At 46.5% G+C, this 20,419-nt stretch overlaps 1 protein-coding gene across 1 annotated transcript in view; it reads right to left on the bottom strand.

Annotated features, from left to right (window-relative positions):
• The window catches only part of LOC138513505 (solute carrier organic anion transporter family member 1B3-like), a 636,965-nt gene that overhangs the window by 420,391 nt on the left and 196,155 nt on the right, over positions 1-20,419 (bottom strand). Inside the window, exon 6 of the mRNA XM_069628420.1 lies at positions 11,829-11,927. Coding sequence (XP_069484521.1) covers positions 11,829-11,927 — 99 coding nt within the window. The remainder of the gene's footprint in view (positions 1-11,828; positions 11,928-20,419) is intronic.

The raw sequence follows: 20,419 nt of genomic DNA, 5'->3' as shown, positions 1-20,419 counted from the left end.
ACTGCATAATCTTTTGCAAAGTTTATGTTTATTGTGTTTATATAGTGCTTAAGGATTCGTCAAATGGCTCCAAAGTGATAAGCTTCCCAAAAGGTGCTCTTCCCATGAGTTGAGCTTCTTAACCATAACTACACAGCTGCTACCACAGGACATGTAATATTACATGATTAATTATCCTCAGGACATAGACACCCACTTTAGCAGGGCATGTATGTACTTTCTATGAGCACTAAGGAGCTAATTTTGCTCCTATCCGTAATTTGACTGTGGGGACATGGCACATATGCACTCAGATGTAGCAAGGTCCCCACTACCATATCATCATTTGCATGGTGGAGTGCAAATGTGCAGGGCAAAAGGCAGCGTAATTGTGTTTACTCTGCCTTTTGCACTCTGTCATGCAAAGGGAGAAAATGCTACGGAGCATGCTCGCATGTCCGGTAGCATGTAATTTTAATGATGAACGCTGGTTGCCATAGTACATAACAGGCAGATTTCACAATTACAATTAAACTCTTCCCAGCATGCTTGCGTGTCGTCACTGCTTAATTGTAAATGCTGCCTGCCATGTGAGCATAGCAGGCAGCAATTACCATGGATCCCTATGGGATCCACCTGCTTTATGCTAATGCATAAAGCCGACAGACCCCATAGGGATCACCAGCATTTACGCCAGCATGTAAATCCCTGCCGGTGCTAATGCTGGGGCATTTGGAATGACAAAAAGGAAGGAAGGTAGCGGAAATGCAAGTTACGTACCCCCCCTCCTCTCCGCAATACAAATGATTGAAACTGGGTGTGATGTTAATGGATGGCATTACAGCCTTACTAAAGTTTTTTTTTTTACACCTTCCATTAACGATAATACCCTGTGGAATTTGAGTTCCATATAGTTTTATGCTTGACATAAAGCAAGACGTTTTAAAATACACCTGTGATTTACATGTTTTTATATGTATTTTCTGTAGTAGATAGTGATACCTTTCTTTTAATGTAATTTGAAGTATTGTCAAGTGGTACTGTGTCATGCATTTCTGCTATTTTGTGGCCTTGTTGCCCGTGGCTCTACAAGAAAAGAGAAGGTGTTGGGGCAGTTTTGGGATATTCTGCAGGGGGTGATGAAAAGCCTTAATTGTTGATGAGTGCCGGTGTCATGAAATCATGAAATAAACCCTCCCCCGTAACAAAGTCTCCCCTGGAGATTTTATTGTGAAATGGTAACCCCCCCAATGAAATAAATTTGCCTTCATGACAAGAAATTCATTTCCTCTCATTTAGAGCCCTTCACCATGTGGCATTTTTTTAAACAGAGTCACTACTCTTCTAGGGAGGGTTTTGGAAAAGTCCAGTCAGGCGAGGGACGTCTCTGTTATGAAAAATTGTTGAGCCTTCACCTAGATAGGGAGAGACTCTGTAGCAGAATAACCTCTCCCCATTTATGGGGGAGACTCTTTATCAGAATAAACTCTCCCCTTTGAAAGGAGATGCTCTGTATCAGAGTAAATGAGTGCCTGAGCTGGTATGGTTCTATTTTAACATGTCAAAAATACAAAGGCATAGATAGGCAGTTAGGCAGAATTATATGCAGTACCCTTTGGGAACATCACACACAATTAGATCAGAGTGCGACATGGGTCTCCAAGGAGACCCTGTGAAGGGAGTCCTAGCCCCCTCCCTCACATCTTGCCCCCCCCAGACATGCAGAAGCTCTCCTTAGGCACCTGCCTAAGGAGGGCTTCTGTGCAGAAGGCCGTGAAAGGATGGCGAACAAAGGCAACAAACCTGATTTGGCGCCCGGAGTAAAACACGAGAAAGACTTTTACAAAAAGAAATGGCGACTAAACCCAGACGGAACCGTATAAAAACGTATATGGTCTAGCGTGATTAAGTTCGAGGCTACCAAGAAAGCCTAAAACAATACCAGGGTTATTTAAGATAACCGCGGTAGTTACCACTGCCACCAGCCAAGTCTTCATGAAAAGGGAGCGAAACAATGCTCCAAGAGAAATAGACAAGAAGGGATTAGTATTAACCCTTTCCAGAACTCTATTTAAGATAGTTTGTACTGGGTCTGTGAGTTAGTTAAAGACTAATAAAGTCAATGGCAACCTTACATGTTCTGGGAGACAGTAGTCAGTCCCAGAAAATAGAGTCGGAGTTGGGAAGTCAAAAAGATAACCTTGTGTCACTGCACTGAAGGTGCTATGTAAAACACAGTAAAAAGATGATGCCTATGGAGTAGGTGAGGCTCCACAGTCTATGAACACAAGAAAATGTTAAACACACACAGCAAAACACATGTAAGAGTGGGAAAAAAGGCTCACACTCTTACCAGGTGAAAACAATAAATCCTAGAAATACAGCAAAGCTGCTGAGGGACTCAGTAGGTAAGGGAAATTAGCCATTCTGGAAAATTCTCCCCAACATAGGCTCCCCATAAAAGAAAGAGGGCATGCACCCTTTTATGATAGAAGTTCAGAGGGACAAACAATTAAAATAATACTTCCTTAATCTGAACATTATAATAACCCAGAAATACAACATAGGCAGGGAGTATTTAAAAGGGCCCCTGCGATGAGGCCACCAGGGGGCGAGCAGCTGGATGCTTCCTGATCGTGCTGCTCTGTGGCTCACGCCCTTATAATCTATGTGTGCCCCAATGTATGACCCCCAAGGACTGGAAATGCTCATGTGGACCGACCTATGAACGAACAGAGAGCAGCTGGTTTGAAATCCTGAATGAATCGCTGCCGTACAAGCGGAGAACCATTTTTGGAACGAGACACAAGAAACCGCAAGTAATTCCTGTGCTGAGCGGCCCTGGGTTGTGACGGTGGGCACTGGCGGAAGGACCACAGAGGAAGTGCTGCAGTGGCTTTATGGGGCACAGAGGATCCGATCCCCTTCACTAACAAGGACTGAGAAGCTGCGGGGGAAACCTGCGTTCACACCCTATATGCAGGCTCACGAGCAGCATCCTGCCGCCCGCGTCAAAGTCAGCACAGAGGAGGCCGGGCCACCGGCTGGGGTGAGAGGTGAGGAGGTGCCAACGAGAATTTGCAGCCCATGCCTGAAAGTACTCTGTGCGAGCACGCCGGCTCTCCACAAGTGGCAATGGGGTGGCGCTGAAGCGCACAGTGGTTCCCGCTGTGGAGGTGCAGACTGGGAAAAGGGAGGAAGGCTGAATGGCAAGGCTGAAGTGAATGAAATAAAGATGAGCTACCCAGGAGTTGTGTGCCCACAGAATTGAATTGTGTGCTCACCTTGTTATTCTTGGCTGCGAGGAGATGTAGATACCTCTGTGAGATTGTCAGGACCCAGGCTGGAGTTGGGGTCCTGAAGGACTACGCATTTGGGGTATATCGCAGGCGGACTTCTTGAAACCTGAGGACCTGGTACCTACACGTTGATGAGAGTGGGTCTTCCAGAATCACCTTAAATAGGTAGGCGATGGCCCGCTGGGCCCGCAATAAGGAGTTGAAGGGGAGGTGTAGGCCACCGAGCTCGGGGCGTGTGCCCGTCTCACCTATACGCTGCTTGGACAGAGGTGCTGTTCGTCTGAAGGGAGTCCACTTGGAGGGAGTTTTGTTGGGCACCCAAAGGAAAACACAGTTGGAAAAAAACGCCTGCTCCAGTAAACCCAAAAGGGTGCCCGGAAGTCTGAGTTTGAGTACATTTGGGGCTTTTCCTCCCTCCCACCCCATGAGTCGTGTGGCCGGTCTTTGCTAAATAAGTGGTGGTTGTAGGGAAACTGGCTCAATCGTGGGACCTCTGTGCAGAGTCGAGCCATACCTGTCCTTCCCCCTGAAGAGAGGTGGTGACGGATGTGACATGTTCCACTGAGACTCTCCACTTTGGCCCGTCGTTATATGAAGGCTAGATCTCGGCTCGCTAAATTTGCATACCCGTGTAGACCCGAAGTCTCAGACAGCAACATAGGGAAGACAATGGTGGCGGGGGGACTCGATGGCAACAAAGAAGGATGTTGCCTCACTACGTAAAGAAATCCGGTGCATGAGGGCCGACATTGGTGGTAAATTCAACAAAATGAATACTAGACTTGACAAAATGGAGGAAAGGCTACAGGAGGTGGAATATAACCAATCCTCCCTTGACACCTTGGAGACCCAAATAGATGTGAGGATGAGCGAAATTGAGAGGAGGAGTGCTGTAATTGTACTAAAAATTGATGACTTTGAAAATCATCAAAGGAGGAACAATTTCAGATTCTTTGGGGTGCCTGAGAAGGATGGGGAGACAGAACGAGATCTCAGGGGACTCATACACAATGTCACAAAACTCCTCTTCGATGATGACTCGATTGATGAAACAAAAATTGAGAGAGTCCACTGGGCCGGAGGTCTGGCCAGGGCCCTGAGATCAGTCAATGCTTGTTTCCACAACTACCCAGACAGGCTCAAGGTTGTGGAAAAAGCAAAGAGTAAGGGCCTGATGATGCTCAGTACAGCAAGAATCACTATCTTTCAGGACCTTTCTTCCCTCACCCTGTACAAGTCGCGGTTGTGCCTACCTCTGTTGAACTGGCTGAATTGGAAAGGAATACAGTACAGATGCGGATTCCCGTTCTCGATCTCCTTCGAGCTGGAGGGGCATAAGTATAGGTTGATCACAGAAGAAGAAACAAACAAAATCACAGCAGAGCTACTTGGGGGTGAGGAATCAACTCCAGGAACACAAGCGGACAACAAAGGAGATAGACAATGGCGTATTAAGGGCCCAAATATGTGAAGAATCCCGGGCTTAAGGAAATTTAGAAAGCTGAACATGTGTCCTCCCAACACATCCTGATTGCATGCCTAGAAGAGTACTCTACGGTGACAATGCAAGTTCTTCTTTATGGTTGAGACCACCAGCGGGTACTGTGGGGGAGAGGTGTTCTGTGTCTGTGGTGGGGGGATGGAAATAATTACTAGGGGTGGTACTTGTGGTTCCTGAGTTATACAAAAGCGTTGTGTTGGGTTTGTATTTGTTGAAATTGATTGGGGGGCTGGGGTGGGGTCACCTGAGACTGTGGTTACCTGTGCTGGGGTCCAGGTTCCGGGCTTGTTTGGTGGCTTGGAATTTGCCTACTGATGTTAACTGGGAGGGGCCGAGTGCCTTGGGGGTAAGGGCAGGGGAGGGAGGGAGAGGTGGTATGGGGGAGACATGGTTTTAGATCTTACGATATGGCTCTTGCTAGGTTCACTCACAGACTTATTCAACACATTGATTGGGGGTTACCTTTACTCAGAGATTCAGCTTGGGTACAAGATATTGTTATGGCTGACTCGGGAAGAGGAACTAGGGGAGACAGTTTGCATATATGCATGCAAAATATCAAGGAGCTCAACTCCCCTACCAAGAGGTCTTTGGTCGCAAGGGAATTCAGAAGGTCCGAAATCGAAGTCTTGTTCCTTCAGGAGACCAAGTATCAGAGGGGTGAGGAACGTAGGATTCCCTGTGGCCTGAATGGGTATGAATATTTGGTATTTTGGTCCGGATAGGACTCAGGATGGAAGTTACTATGGTGTGGGCGGACTCAGAGGGAAGGGCTGTGTTGATCTCGAGTTTGATAAAAAACAAGGTTCACATTTGCCACAATTTACACCCTGAATCAGGGTCAAAGGAGATTCCTGCGGAGAACTCTAGAGAAAGTAATGAATGATGGTCTGGGGCATCTCATAGTTGGTGGAGAACTTAATGTGTGTATGGATGTTGGGCTCGACAGGCAGAATAAGTGTTCCTGGGAAAAGGAATCCCAGAAACAAGGTGGCATGGAACTCAGTGCAGCTATGGAACTGTACGGGCTCCGGGATATATGATGTTCCTTCCAGCCACAGGAAAGGGAGTTTACATGCTATTCCGTTCCCCCACACAGAACCTCAACAAGAATAGAATATCTTTATATTTCAAGGGATGTATGGGGTATGGGATGTGGCACAGGGATCAGAGTTTCAACCGGTTAGCCGGTCTAACCATTGCATGGTGTCAGTTGACATCGAATGTGGTGGCCAGTGCCCTAGGAACTCTAAATGGAGGTGCATTGAGTCCCTGTGGAAAGACCCTCTGATTAAAGAAGAAATGGAGAGTTGAATCAAACAATGATTTGTTATTTATGACCCAGGGGAGGTGGGAAAGGAAACCATATAGGATGCTGCAGAGGCCACCTGGGGAGGCATGCTAATCAGAGAGGGGGCCCGTAAAAAGAGAGAACGTTACCTTATTGAGAAAGGTTTGCAGGACAAAATAGGAGCCCTGGAAAGGCTTGCACAGTCATCCACTAGTGGCAGGCAGGACCACAACATGGAGGCTAGAGGCGTGAGAGAGGAATTGAGACTTTGGAAGAGGGGGAGATAGTTCGTAATTTACAGTTTCTGAAACAGAAATGTTATGAAAAGGGAGATAAGGCAGATGCTCTTCTTGCCGCGAGGCTTAGGGAACAATGTGCACAGAGATGGGTCTTGTAGATAGAGAGAATGGGGGAGACAGCAGAGGTCTCAGTAGAAGAAATCTAGGAGGCATTTGCCTCATTTTATGAGAATTTATATAGAAGGGAAGGGACTGCGGATGCAGAAGATATCAAAGATTATCTAAAAGAGTCACGTCTCCCATTGCTAACTCAAGAGGAATTAAGTGCCTTGGAACCTCCAATCACCAGAGAAGAAATTAAGAAGGCAATAGGGCACCTCCGTCTGGGGAAAGCACCACAGGAAAATGATTTCACCTCAGGATTTTATAAAGCCTTGTTGTCTGCCCTGGTCCCCTTCCTGAAATTACTGTTTAACAATATATGGAGACAGGTAGAGCCCCAGACTCATTCGTCCAGCCCCTCATACCAAAGGAGGGGAGGGACCTTTGGTCATGTGGCTCGTACCGCCCAATTTTACTCCTAAATATATATGATATGATATAGAGGGTTGAGGGTCAGCCTTTGGATGACTCTCACCCTGGTACAGCCCTTTCCAACCTTCATCTTTCTATCTCTGACACTCTTGATGTACTTGCCCCTGTCATGAGGATCTGCTTAAAGCCCAAATCCAAGTGCAACTCCTGGTATGACTCCAACTTCGTCCCCCTTAAACGCAACTGCAGGTATGGCCTTGGCTTCTTGTTTCATCACTAAGACTCAGGTCAACCTGTCCACGCTCTCTTCCTCTTCTTCCTCCTCGCCCACTCCTGGCCTTCTTGTGGCCACCTCTCCTCCTCCCTTATCTTCCTTTTCCCTGTTCACCCCTGACAACGTTTCTAGACAAGTTTGATCTATGAAAGTCTCGTCAAAACAGGTTTTTCACTGTTCCTCCAGAACCATCAAGGACCACATTGGCACCCTTGCTTCAGCCTTGGCCTATTTCTGCAATCACTCTTTCACCACTGGAACCTTCTCCTATCCCCTAAGCACTCCCCTGTGGACCCTCTCTTAAAGAAACCCTCTGCCAATCCTCCCTCTCCAGCTAACTATCATCCAATCTCTATCAATTCTTTCCTGGGCAAACTCATTCTGCCTTCAGAGCAGCAAGAAGCATGGAAACTGCTCTCCTGAACATCCGTGAAGACCTGCTCACCAACCTTGATACTTAACCATCCTTCTCTCTTCATTCTCCTCGATATTTCTTCTGCTTTTGACACGGTTAACCATGCCATCTGCTCAAACGATTCTGTGATAACCTGGGTATCACTGATCATGCCCTGCCCTGTTTGACCTTTTTTCTCACTGAGGGACCCTCTCAAGTCCAACATGGGTCCTTCCTCTCTACACTCTCTCTCTCTCTCTCTACCTGTGGTGTTCTCCAGCAGTCTAACATCTCTCCCTGGCTGTTCAACCAATACCTGTCACCTCTTGCCCACCGCATCTCTGCTTCCTTTCAGTGTTATGCGGATGACGCCAAGCTCTCTTTCAGGCTCCTCACAGACACCTCTACTCCTTCTCTCATTCCTGACTGTCTGTCTGCAATTCAGGAGTGGTGTGCTGCCACTGATCTCTGCCTCGATGCCAATAAGACAGAGATCCTCCTCATCGGAACACCAGCTCCCTCCTTTCCTCTCTCTGTCTCTCTCTGGCTGCCCACTCTGGGTCCTCTTCCAGCTCCTACCTGTGAGGCTAAGAACCTTGGGGTCATATTCAACTCCACCCTCTCCTTCTCTCCTCACATCTCTGATGTCTCTAAGAGGTCAAACTATCAGCTGCACCTTCTGAGAGGTATTCTTCCTTTCCTCACTTTCCCTTAGAAGCTCACTTTCTCAAGAGCTCTGGTTCTCTCATGCCTGGACTACTGCAACAGCCTCTTTCTAAATCTTCCAGCCTCTACTCTCCGTCCTCTACAACTTATCCAGAACAGGACTCTGAGACTTATCCTTGGCCTCAAGCCCAGGGATCGTATCTCTCCAGCCCTGAAAACTCTTCATTGGCTCCCAGTGGTGGCAAGGATCAAGTTCACGATTCGCTGAATTGTCCACAAGGCTTTCTGGGGCCTGGGACCGCACTACCTCCAACTCTCTCTTACTAAGTATCTCCCTTCTCGAGCTCTACGCTCATCCACTTCCAACTCTCTGAGGGTCAGTCACTTTTCCAAGCAGAGAGTTGGGGCAGATCTCTCTCTTCGTCTGGGACCTCGCTCTGGAACAGCCTCCCTGCCTCTCTCAAACTTGAGCAGAACCATCTACAGTCCCGGAAGCAACTCAAGACCTTCCTCTTTGCTTCCGCTTTCTCTCTTTCTCTCCCCTTCTGATGACCCTTCTGTTCCATGCACTGGTTCACCTGGCCACCCTATGAACCTCTGCCCAGGTCTCTGCCTGTCCAGTTGCACCTCACACTGCTTCTTGGCTCCCCCAGCACTTGTGGTCTGTTTCTGAAATCCAACGGTCCCCTTTCCATGCACTTATTACCCACCTGTTGGCTGCACTTTCTGATTACATGCACTGAGTCACCTGTTGGCTGCACTTTTTTGATCACCTACTCTTCTCCATTCCCCCCTGCCCCTCTTACACTTCTCCCCTTCCCCTTCCCTGCTCTTGCGCGATCTGAATGACACAAGGTCAAGTAATATTGTTGTTTTCCGCCATCTGTTTCCCCCTCATTGTCTTGTCGCGCCTACATACACTTGTGTACAGGTACGTTATAAACACCATATCATATGATATCTTATGCTAGGATATTGGAGGCCCGGGTGGAGGGACACTTACTGAGACTGGTCCACTCCTACCAGGTGGGATTTGTTAGAGGGCACCAGGGGGCAGACACTATGAAGATGACATTGCATCTGATAAATGAGGCTCAGGGCTGGCCGAGCGATCCAGCTCTTTCTCCATTGATGCTGAGAAGGCCTTTGATAGAGTAGAGGCAGTGCTTACCAAATATGGGGTGGGTAAGAGACTACTAAGTGGTATAATGGTGATCAATTCCTCTCCTAGGGCATGTATCGTGGTGAACAGAGGAAACTCTTGCTGGTTTGACCTGGGCAGAGGGACAAGGCCAGGATGCCCGCTTTCTCTGGCTTTATTTGTGCTTTCATTGGAACCTTTGGCCCATAAATTGAGAGTGGACCCTCCAGATGAAGGATTCAGGGTGGGAGGGACGATATACAAACTTGGCCTGCATGCAAATGACATGCTGCTACATAGTTGACCACTATACTGATCAAGGTTAGTCTGATTGAACAATATGGTCATTTGGCAGCGTTTAAAATTAACACGGGCAAATCAACGCTCTTCCGTTGGACAGAAACGGGGATAACAATGTGGGGCATTTCTCATCTCTAGGTATGGAAGTGAACCTGGGAATGTTACGTTGCCTTGGTATTAACGTTACAAGAGAACTCAAGGGACTGCATGAGGCACATTTCTCCCCCCTGATGTCCGTATTGGCGAAAGAACTAGAGAAATGGAACAAGCTGATCATTTCCTCGTTGGGGCATTTAAACGTGCTTAAAATTGTGGTTCTCCCCAATATTTTATACTTGTTCCAGATGCTGCCCATTCAGATTCCTGACCCCTGTTTCAAAGTAACCAAGGGAACTCTTTCACGATTTCTGTGGCAGGGGAAGAAACACAGTGTTTTTAATGAGGTCCTGAGCCTTCCCAAGGACGGTGGGGGAGTGGGATTTCTGGACATACACCTGCATTATAAGCCCACTCAGCTTAGGTCAGGTCTTGATTCCACACCTTAGATTACAGGGGGACCTACAATGGGTGGGATTGGACAACTACCATCTACAACCAGCTACGGTGGGTGAATGGTTGTGGGTTCCTAGTGGAATATTTCCACGAAGGATACGGGAACATCCCAATCTGGGAACCATCTGGAATATCTGGCGTCAAGGTGCAGGGTTGAATGGCGTCACTTTGTGGGCTTCACCCTTGGGACACATGTGGGTACCAGGGGTTAAGATGTCATTCCAAATCCAGAAAGGTTCCAAACCTGGTTTGAGGTGGGACTAGAAAGGGTTGGAAATTGTGGACAGATGGTAAATTCATCACAATAACAGAGTTAGAAGAGGCCCTGGGAAAAAGCATGCTCTCCGTCTTTTCATATTTACAGTTGAAGGGCGTACTAACGACGGAAGCTTGGAAAGATAAGATACAGAGGGAGCTCACACCGTTTGAGAGCAGCCTGGATACCATGTCCAATTCCAAGGGATTGATTGGGGCATTATACAGGGCCCAAGTGGAGACAAGAAAAGGTTGTTCTGACTGGCTGAGACAGCGCTGGGAGAGAGACCTGGGGACGGATCTTGACCCTCAAACGTGACAAAGAATGTGTCAGGGTGCATTCCAGACGTCAATTTCCTGCCTGTACAAACTACATGCCATTGGATTGTTGCACAGATGGCAATATGACCCGATTAGCCTCTCCAGAATGTATCAAAGTGCGATCCCAATGTGATGGCATGAGTGTGGATCAAGGGCCGACTATTGGCATATGTGGTGGGGTTGTGAGGTGGTTCAATCATTTTGGGATGAGGTCTTAAGCTGGATTAGGGCCCTGGGTAGGATCACGAGAGGGAAAACGATGATGTTGGTTGTGTTTGGTTTACAACAATTGAAGGGAGAACATAGAATCCTACCGAAAATGGTCCATGGCCTACTCCTTGCAGGGGGAGCATGTTTGGCCGCACATGGAAGAGAGTGTTGCTGCCCGGAAAGAAAGAAATGTTCAATATAGCCCGAAACTTATATTTAATAGAACGCTTAAAAGCGGCAATCCACAGAGAACCTGGCCCTGTTGAAATGGAGCGGTCAGACTTTTGTTGTAAATACATACCTCATGGATGAAGGGAACCCAATCCGACTTGTTGCAGAGGGGGGAGACACTATGCTCTGAGTTATATGTTATGAAACTAAACTCAAACTGAAGACGAAACCTGTTCTAAAGAACAACAAACCCGTGGCAAAAATAGACCAGTGAGTATAGACACGTGACTGCCATAGAGATGTTAGTATGAGAGCGTGGGTGGGGGGGTGTAGGTTGAGGGAGGGGTCATGTGGGTAGTAGTTTGAAAGACACATTGCGTCTTGAATTTGTTGAAATGTTGCCTATCCTTGGTTAAGGGATTCTTTGTATCTGAGTAAACTGTGTTTTTCTTTGGTTTTTCTCTAAGAAAACTCAATAAACTAGATTGTTTTAATAAAGAAAGGGCCACAGCAAAAAACTGGCGAACAATAGTATGTAGAAGACAATTCTACATTGGACATGGCAAATAACTATCTATTTCTAATCATTTTTCGATTATTCCACGTGTGCCTTGTAAATTAATGGTTCCAAACATTAGAAGCCATTTCAAAAGACGTACACAATAACTGACAATAATTTAAAGCATGTTTTTACATCTTACCTATATCAACAAATCCAATGTCCACATACAAATTGGCACACAAAGATCCCAGCATGAAACCAAGGACGGGGCCAATAATGGAAACAGTATGGATGCAGGCTAAAAGAGAAGGTAAAGATGCATCATTTCAAACCAGCCACATAATGACAACATTAAACCATGAGTTCCTTCTTTTTCAACAGTTAACATGCACATAACATGCAATTGTATTTAGAGATTTTCAATATTTGTGACGTTAACCTTTTAAATATCAGGATCAAGACGGAAGTTTTGAAATGCTATCTATTGAGTTTCAAGAAAAATAAAATAAAAATGCTATGCAAATGCTGGCCATGCATCACTTTGCCATAACAACTGCTTTAGAAGAATTCTGAGAAAATATATACATCTGATTGGTTGTCAACATATCTACTTTGTTAAGCAAAACTACTGTAATTGAGGGGGTGGGGGGAATACGTAAAGGAACTGCCCTTCTCCTAGGAGATTATTTCAAATTTGAAATCGCTATCCTATTTTGATCTACTGGATCCATATTTGAACATTTTGTGCACCTTTGTTGGAAGTACACGATTTAACCCTGCATGGTTTGGAAGAGAGGAACAGTTTAAAGGCTATACCTAACATTTAAATAATCTACACCTCAGAGATTCCAATTATACCTGTTGTAGAGGCCCTATGAAAAAACGAGTAATCCTACCTTGAACTGCCCACAGTGAAGTACATTTTGACAAGAGTCACTAAGACTATGAGCAACGTGCCCAATTGAGAAAATGACAAGTGCAACACTGAAGAAGGGTGCAAGTGCAAAATGTGCACAAATCATGGATGAACTTTCCCACCCAAGCCTGGAATGTTCTGGTGACTTGACAATTTGACCCTCAGATGAACATTTGGTGAACACGTATCGGAGGAGAGGCGATCACTTCATTGGCTCCCAATTGCACCTAGAATTAAGTTTAGAACTTTAGCTATAGCTTTCAAGTGCAGAATACAACTGATGCCACCTTATCTTCAGTGCCATATTAAGGACAACAATAATACTAAATCCTTGAGGTATGGGTCACAAAATTTGCTGGGCCAACTTAGACCCAAGACTTCGAAAGCAGAAAATGGTGCATGTGCCTTTAAAGCACCCAGCTTGTGGAATCAATTGCCAGGTTATTTGCGTAACCACACACTATTAGCAAACTTCAAGACAGATTTGAAAACCTTTCTTTTCACTTGATATAGCTTTGATTCTTCAGTATCTTAGAAGGAACACTCCATCTGTGGCCTCTATTGCTTGGTTCTTAACTCTATCTTCGGATGCTTCCTGCTTTTCTCTGCGAGACTCTATTTGTCTGTTTCTCTCTTGATGTCTGTGCCCTCATGCCTGCGGGTCTATAGCAGACATTAAAAATGCTCTGTGATGTAATGGAAGAGGTTGACTCAAGGACGTGTAGCCGAAGCGTCTTCTTAGTCTCATGCTGCTTTCAGAGAGTCAGTGGGTCTTTGATGGGGTAGATTTAGGAAATGTAGAGAATGTGTACTAAATTGGGGTGCATTAATAATAGATGAATGGAAGAAGGGTAGGGAGAGCTAGTGAGAGAGTGGGGGCCCAGTCAGAAAGTTAGATTTAGGGTTGGTTTAGAATACACAGTTCAGTGTGACAAATGCATTGACATGAAGTGGGTGAAGGATACAGGCGCCATTGCCAGAGACTTGGGGATGCAGGTAAACCACCACTCAGTGAACATTTCTTGAAGCAAGTTGATGAGACACATGCCATCTGGCGACACCTGGGAGGAGCGGCTGGCGGAGTTGGGAATCACAGCAGATGATGGGAGAAATGTGGTCACCTGATTTAGCTGGGAGAGCACAGCTGAGATTTGTGGAGGTGGGTGACTCACCAATAATGGCTTGTCTTTTTAAACATTTTGGGGTCACAATTGCTCTTATTTATTGTGTATTAAAAGTGAATCAAATATCCTGCACTCTGCCAAACTTATATAAAACTAGCAGGTGTACCCGTGCTTTGCACTGCAATTCCTAGGGCTGAAGCATGTAAGCCTGAAATGCCATACCCGTACGTGCACGGCTGAAGCATGTAAGCTTTGCACTGGTGAGGTGGCACACATTCATCTAGTTCGGTGGGCAATTAAATTCCTGTAATTAACATGAGCGATTTGCCACGTTGTGACGGACAATGCCATTGCGGACAATTTTGAAGAGACATGCGATGTTGCTGTCACCCTCATTACTACAAAAGCACTGTTTTGTGTCACCTGCATGTCCTGAAACGTGAGTGCCACTAATGTCAACTAGAATGCTGATAGTGTGGAAAGTTTATGAACAATGAACTGCCGAAGTTTTCATGAGCTGCTGAACTTTAGGAACAATGAATGAGAGCTACAGCAGTACTACGACGCAAAGAGTCATATGGCAGGGGTAAGCATTGCAGACCGCTTACAAATAAAAATCTGAAAAAGATACATTTTATACATATTGTGGCACCTACCCAAATTTCAGGTTTGTAGCATGTTGCGAAGTATCCTGAACATTTTTCGTACATACGCACACACATATCCACATATGGCAGTGGTAATGTAAGGAAGGCATGCTATCAGACAGTAAAACAGACCAAGTCATCACAGTTCAAGGGTGTTTATTGAACTTCAATTGGGTTTGAAAAACACCTATCTAATCCTAAATCTAAAGATGGGAGCAAGCTATGACCATCAAATAATAATAATGCAGTCCTAGTCAATTCTGTCAAAATAAAAGGGCCTCTACTAATAAACGTATTGCCAATCCTTACTTCTAAATACAAATAGTTTGGAAAACAATGTTATGCAAAAGAAAAGTGTTCAAGAAACGATATGTCTGGATATTCAAATCATTGGCTTCCCTTCCCCACGTTTTTATCATGGGACCGGGCGGCACACTCTACACCCTTCACCCACGCTTACCCCTTGTTCCCCCTCAGCTGGGCTCAGACCCAATTTAACACAAAGCTTTCAATTGATCTCCCTCGGCTAGGCTCGGATCCATATTATCTACTTTGCCAAACTTTCTTTACTCCAAAAATCAAAGACTTTCAACTGTGCGCAGGATTTTTTTCAACCCTTCGCAGGACCACTTACATTCAAAATTACTTGCTCTCTTCTTGATATAACTTATTTCTGAATTTCACTTTTGCCACTTCTCAGCTTAATACTTTACAGAGACATTCAAATGATCACCCCGGCACTGCCAGGCCACTCTGTCAAAGGTAGTATATCTTGCTTTGAAAGTTCAACCACTCATCAGCAGTTCAACTTTACTTGCGTCTTTTATCACACGCGTTTTAACAATGTTTGTTCCAGCGCTCGCCAAACATTTTTGCTGCTTGCACCCTTAGCTTCAACACTGATCAGTCTAGTATCGGTGTCACCAACTCACTGACTGTGTTGAATTCATTGACTGCTTTGCTCTTGGAGCCAAAGATGGTACCACAGCGACTGGTGATTCTCCCTGGCTTGATTATTGACGCAGGAGGGCCCCGGGAATCTCTGACACACAATCCAGGATTCTGCAGCCTGGTTTCCTGGTCTTACGCTTTCTAATCTTGAGGGCTCATGAAAGTAAGGGTTCCTTGTCAAAAAGGTCAAGGTGAATTTCCCTCCTTGTGCTCCCCTTCTGTTTTTCCATATTTCTTCTATTGTTAAACTGCCATCTCGGAATTGCTGTTTCCTCGTGTGCTTTGCCTCGCTCAGAATGTGCTCCCATGCTCTGCCTTTTATCCATGTGGGGAAGCTTAATGGAAGTCAGGTGTGTGTGATGGTCAGTAATTGCCTGACCTCGTCTGACCATTGTATTGGGACACATCAGGTATACAGCCCGGATGTTAGTCTGTTTTCCCTCATAGCGTGCTGACCGTGGTGAAGTGTTTGTGTTATAAAGGGGGGGTAGAGTTCCTAAATATCCTACTTGGTAGGATGGGGTAAAGGTGTTATAGGGTAGACAATACAGTGTCTCACCATCTGGTGTCCCACGCCCCGAAGACACCTCACCCAGGTGATTCTCCCGCACTGGTCCACCCCCAGGAACTGGATCCAAAAGCGATGGCCATATCCTGGCCACCTGGATGACAGATCCCCGGGGACTAGTGGATGAGACACCTTCTGGTTTCTCACAGTAAGCATTGCAGACACTACAAAAAAAAAATCTAAAAATGTATATTTTATACTTTTTACATTATCTACACCATAGAACCTTCCCACATGCCAAATTTCAGGTTTGTATCATGTTGGGAAGTATGGCGAACATTTCATACAGACACACACACATATCCACATATGGCAGGGGTAAGCATTGCAGATAGCTTTAAAAAAAATTGAAAGGTGTATATTGTATACTTTTTACATTGTCTATACCATGGAACCTATCCACATGCCAAATTTCAGGTTTGTAGCATGTTTGGAAGTATGCTGAACATTTTGAACAGACACACACATATCTGCATATGGCAGGGGTAGCATTGCAGACCGCTTATCGTTTATACTGTTTACATTGTCTACAACATGGAACCAACCCATATGGAAAATTTCAGGTTTGTAGCATGTTGGAAAGTATGCTGAACATTTTGAACAGAGACACACACACATTTTCCCATTTATATAAGAAGATATAGAGAGATAAAGACACATAAACTAGTGTAAATGAAACATGGTGACAAATGTCAAATCAGAAAGGAAAGTGTAATAATAGAGTGTTTAACAGTGTAACTGAAAATGAGAAATATTCTGCAGGGGCATTTTCCTGGCCTATGGCCGGCATCTCTCTGGGCACCATTGGCTAATGGAGAAGTGTCCCGACTGCCTTAAATACAGGTTTCCACCTAAATGCAAGATAGCCTTGAGGGGGCCTTTGCTGGGGAAGACTGCTATGCTTAGCAGCCCTAGTAGGGGCACTACAGGAATGCATTAGGCCTGTTAATTTTCCCCAACCTGAATCTGCATCTATTACTGAAATCAACGCCTTCTGTTATTGGTGTTCTAATTACAGCGCAGTAAGAGAACAGAATAAAAATTGACAAAGCGTTTTATACTATTAATTCAATTATTTATTTTTGTTGTAATTCATTGTCTACTTCCCTTATCCTCCATCCTGTCACCCTGTGGGCGCTTTGAAACAGTTTTGCTAACTGTATAAGCGCCTAACAAATTACCAATAAATTACATTAAATTAAAGACAATAGTCTTGGCATTCGTAATTAATTATTGCATTTTACATGTATGGGTAAGAATTAAGTAAACACACAGGGGGTCATTATGGGGTAGGCAGTAATGGAAAAACAATGCCGATAAGGGATTACCGACACAGCATACCGCTCCGGGATATTACAAGTCAACCACCCGGTATCAGTGCCACCGCTGATACCGTGCACCCTGTACCGGCATGCGCACGGGCACGCGGCCCTTCGGTCCGGCAATACCGGGATGGCGCTAACAGGAGGACATCACAAGTCATGCGGACATGCAAATACCGGCATCATGAAGGCGGTAATAAGGGAAACCAGGATGCCGGCATCACCTGCATCGCAAACCACCCGCAAACAGCAATGTGCAGTGTTCCCGACTGCCACAGGTGCACACAATCAGCACAGGTGGAGGCAATGGATTCTGGGCCAGCACAAAAGGAGTACACCCACACACCACACCCCTTCCCACACCAAAATGATTCCACTAGTAGAAACAATGCTGGGGATGGAGGACATGCCTGCATTACTACACCAGCAACACCAAACCAGCAACAACAACAACAATAACAGACACCACAGAGGAGCCGCAGGAGGAGAAGGATGGAGAGACAGGCGCAGCAAGCCCCACCAGTGCAGCCAGTGGTACCACGCAGGCAGCCCCCAATCCTTCGCATCAGAGCCAGTCCATTCAATCTAACCCCTGAGCAGATCCACACCCTGTACCGTCTGGACCGGGACACCATCACCACCATTGTGGACATGATACACAACGACATTGTCAGCCTGATTGAAATACGCACCACCATCCCACCTCTACTGAAGGTAGTGTCTGTGCTCCACTTCCTGGCCACAGGCACCTACCAGCACACAGTGGGGCACATGCATGACATATCACAACCCTTATTTTCTCGCATGCTGAACCAAGTCCTGGATGCCCTCCTGAAGCACTCAGGGAACTAGATATCCCTACAACAGACTGCCCAGGAGATCTTTGACACAAAAGTTGGCTTCCATGCACTGGCAGGCATGCCAAATTGTATTGGTGCACTTGACTGCACCCATGTTGAATTGGTGGTCCCACATGCCACGAAGGTGGTGTACTGCAATCATAAGCTATATCACTCCATCACTGCACAGATGGTATGTGACTCCAGCAAGATCATCACACATTGTTGTGCCCAATTTCCCGGATCAACTCATGACTCAATGGTCCTGCGGAACTCCACGCTACCATGCTACATGGAGCGACATGCAGGATGACGTGCCTGGCTGCTTGGTAAGTCGCATGACAGGCACATGGCAGTGTAATGGGGGGAGAGATGCACACACCACCATGGCGTCATTGTTGTGGTGACAGCACAATGTCCACATCGCAAAACACTGTGCCCAAAGCATCCCAAACTGAACATGACAACCAATCCCCATAGCAATGATGGAAGCTGCACACCAATTACAACATGCCTAACATTCAACCAGCCCACATACCACAACACGTCCAACATGCTGTGAGCATGCACAATGTAAATGTCCACAGCAATTCACAACACAGGACAAGCATCCATGAGATTGCAAATCAATCCCACCAAGGGAATACACTGCTTGTCACAGGGCCACCATCACAGTAGCGCTGCATGTCACCACGGCAATAATAAGCGCTGAATGATAATAATGCTGAGACTTCTGCCAACGCTGCCAGTAATAATATCATACTACTCACTATACATCACATAATGATACCAAACACAGAGGTATGCATCCACAGTGCATGAACAACAGCAAGGGAGTCTACCTCGTGTTTCATCTGGAAAACACAACCCACACCATAGGACCATGGCACAGCACACATTGTGGCAAGTTAAAATGTGTGCATACAACCAGGGACATGTGCATGTGAACAACAAATATCTGCAGGCAAGTGTGATAAGTACAGGTGTCCATCAGGAATTCACTTACACATACCTTATTTTGCACCCATGCAAGTGATAGTGGCTATCCCTTGAAGACGTGGCTCCTTACACCTGTCTGGAACCCGCAGAACAGGCACGAAGAGGACTACAATCGTTCCCAAACCCGTACCCGTGTGGTGATCGAGCAGACCTTTGGCCTGTTGAAGGCACATTTTGGCTGTTTTAGCCGGTCGGGTGGGGCACTCCTGTACAGGCATGAGAAGGTGGCCAAGATCATCATGGCATGTGTCATGCTGCAGAACATGTGCATCCGACGGAATGTGCCTCTGCCCCCTGACATTGAACAGCAACCACCAGGTGAGGATAAAGAAGATGAAGAAGATGGGGTTGTACATCATACCGGTGGCGATACACAGGAGGGACGTGCTGTGTGCCAGTTTGTGAGAGGGCAATATTTCTAAGAAACATGGGTGCAGAGGGTGCCATGAATGTGGGACTGAGGGCACTGGGTGTGGGGGTACATGGACACTATGCACTGTAAACCAATAAATGACACATACACAATAAGGAATGTCCAATCAAGTATTTTTTCTGGTATACAACGGGTGTATTTAACAGGAAAAAGTAAAAAGTGTTCATACCCTCCACCTCACACACACTCCCTTCCCCTTACAACTCCCCCACACACCCTCTCCCCTCTCCCCTTCTGCCCACACCTCCCCCACACACCCCCCACCCTCCCTCTCCCCCCACAACTCCCCCACACACCCCTTCCCGCCCCACCTCCCCCCACAACTCCCCCACACACCTCTCCCCATCCCCCTCCCCACAACTCCCCCACACATGACGTGCAATGTTATGCAACTTGAGTCTACATAGGTGTGCGCATGCTAGCTGAGCCTGCGACTAATATCCTGTGTCTGATTCCAGGGGTGGCATGTTGGGGCGGTGTATGGTGCGCACAGACATGCACAGGGGGCTTGTCTGTGTGGAGCTTGATGAAGACCCCAATGGTGCATGCTCTACTGTCGGGGTAGGATGCAGAGCCTCCATGGCATCCGCACAAAACTCACTGCCAACAGCTCCTCACAGACCTTCTGGGTTCTCGACTCTATGGTCCCTTTCATGGCCGCAGTGTTGTCTCGGGCCTCCCTCCTCATCACATCACCATCAGTGACATATTGTTTCACTAGGCCGGTCAGCTCCTGCTGGTGCGCCTCCATCTGTGACATCCTGAACTCCCCGTCCCGGTCCCTGTGGAGGTGGATGGCAGGTGTGGCAAGGGGCCCAATTCTGTTGGGTCCTGTGTGGGGCTCCAGGCCTCTGCTTCAACCTCTCCTCCTGACTGGACATGCGAGGTGCCATCGGGTGAGCTGATGGGTGTGTACTGGTGTGCTTGGCTGAGGCTGGGTGTGCCAAGGAATTCCATGGAGCAGTTGTCCTCCTCAGGGACACAGATCTCG

The sequence above is a fragment of the Ambystoma mexicanum genome, chromosome 12, assembly GCF_040938575.1.
Source record: "Ambystoma mexicanum isolate Mex_15411 chromosome 12, UKY_AmexF1_1, whole genome shotgun sequence".
NCBI classification, from domain to species: Eukaryota; Metazoa; Chordata; class Amphibia; order Caudata; family Ambystomatidae; genus Ambystoma; species Ambystoma mexicanum.
The sequence above is the reverse complement of the archived record's forward strand: the minus strand, read 5'-3'. Positions and strand labels throughout refer to the sequence as shown.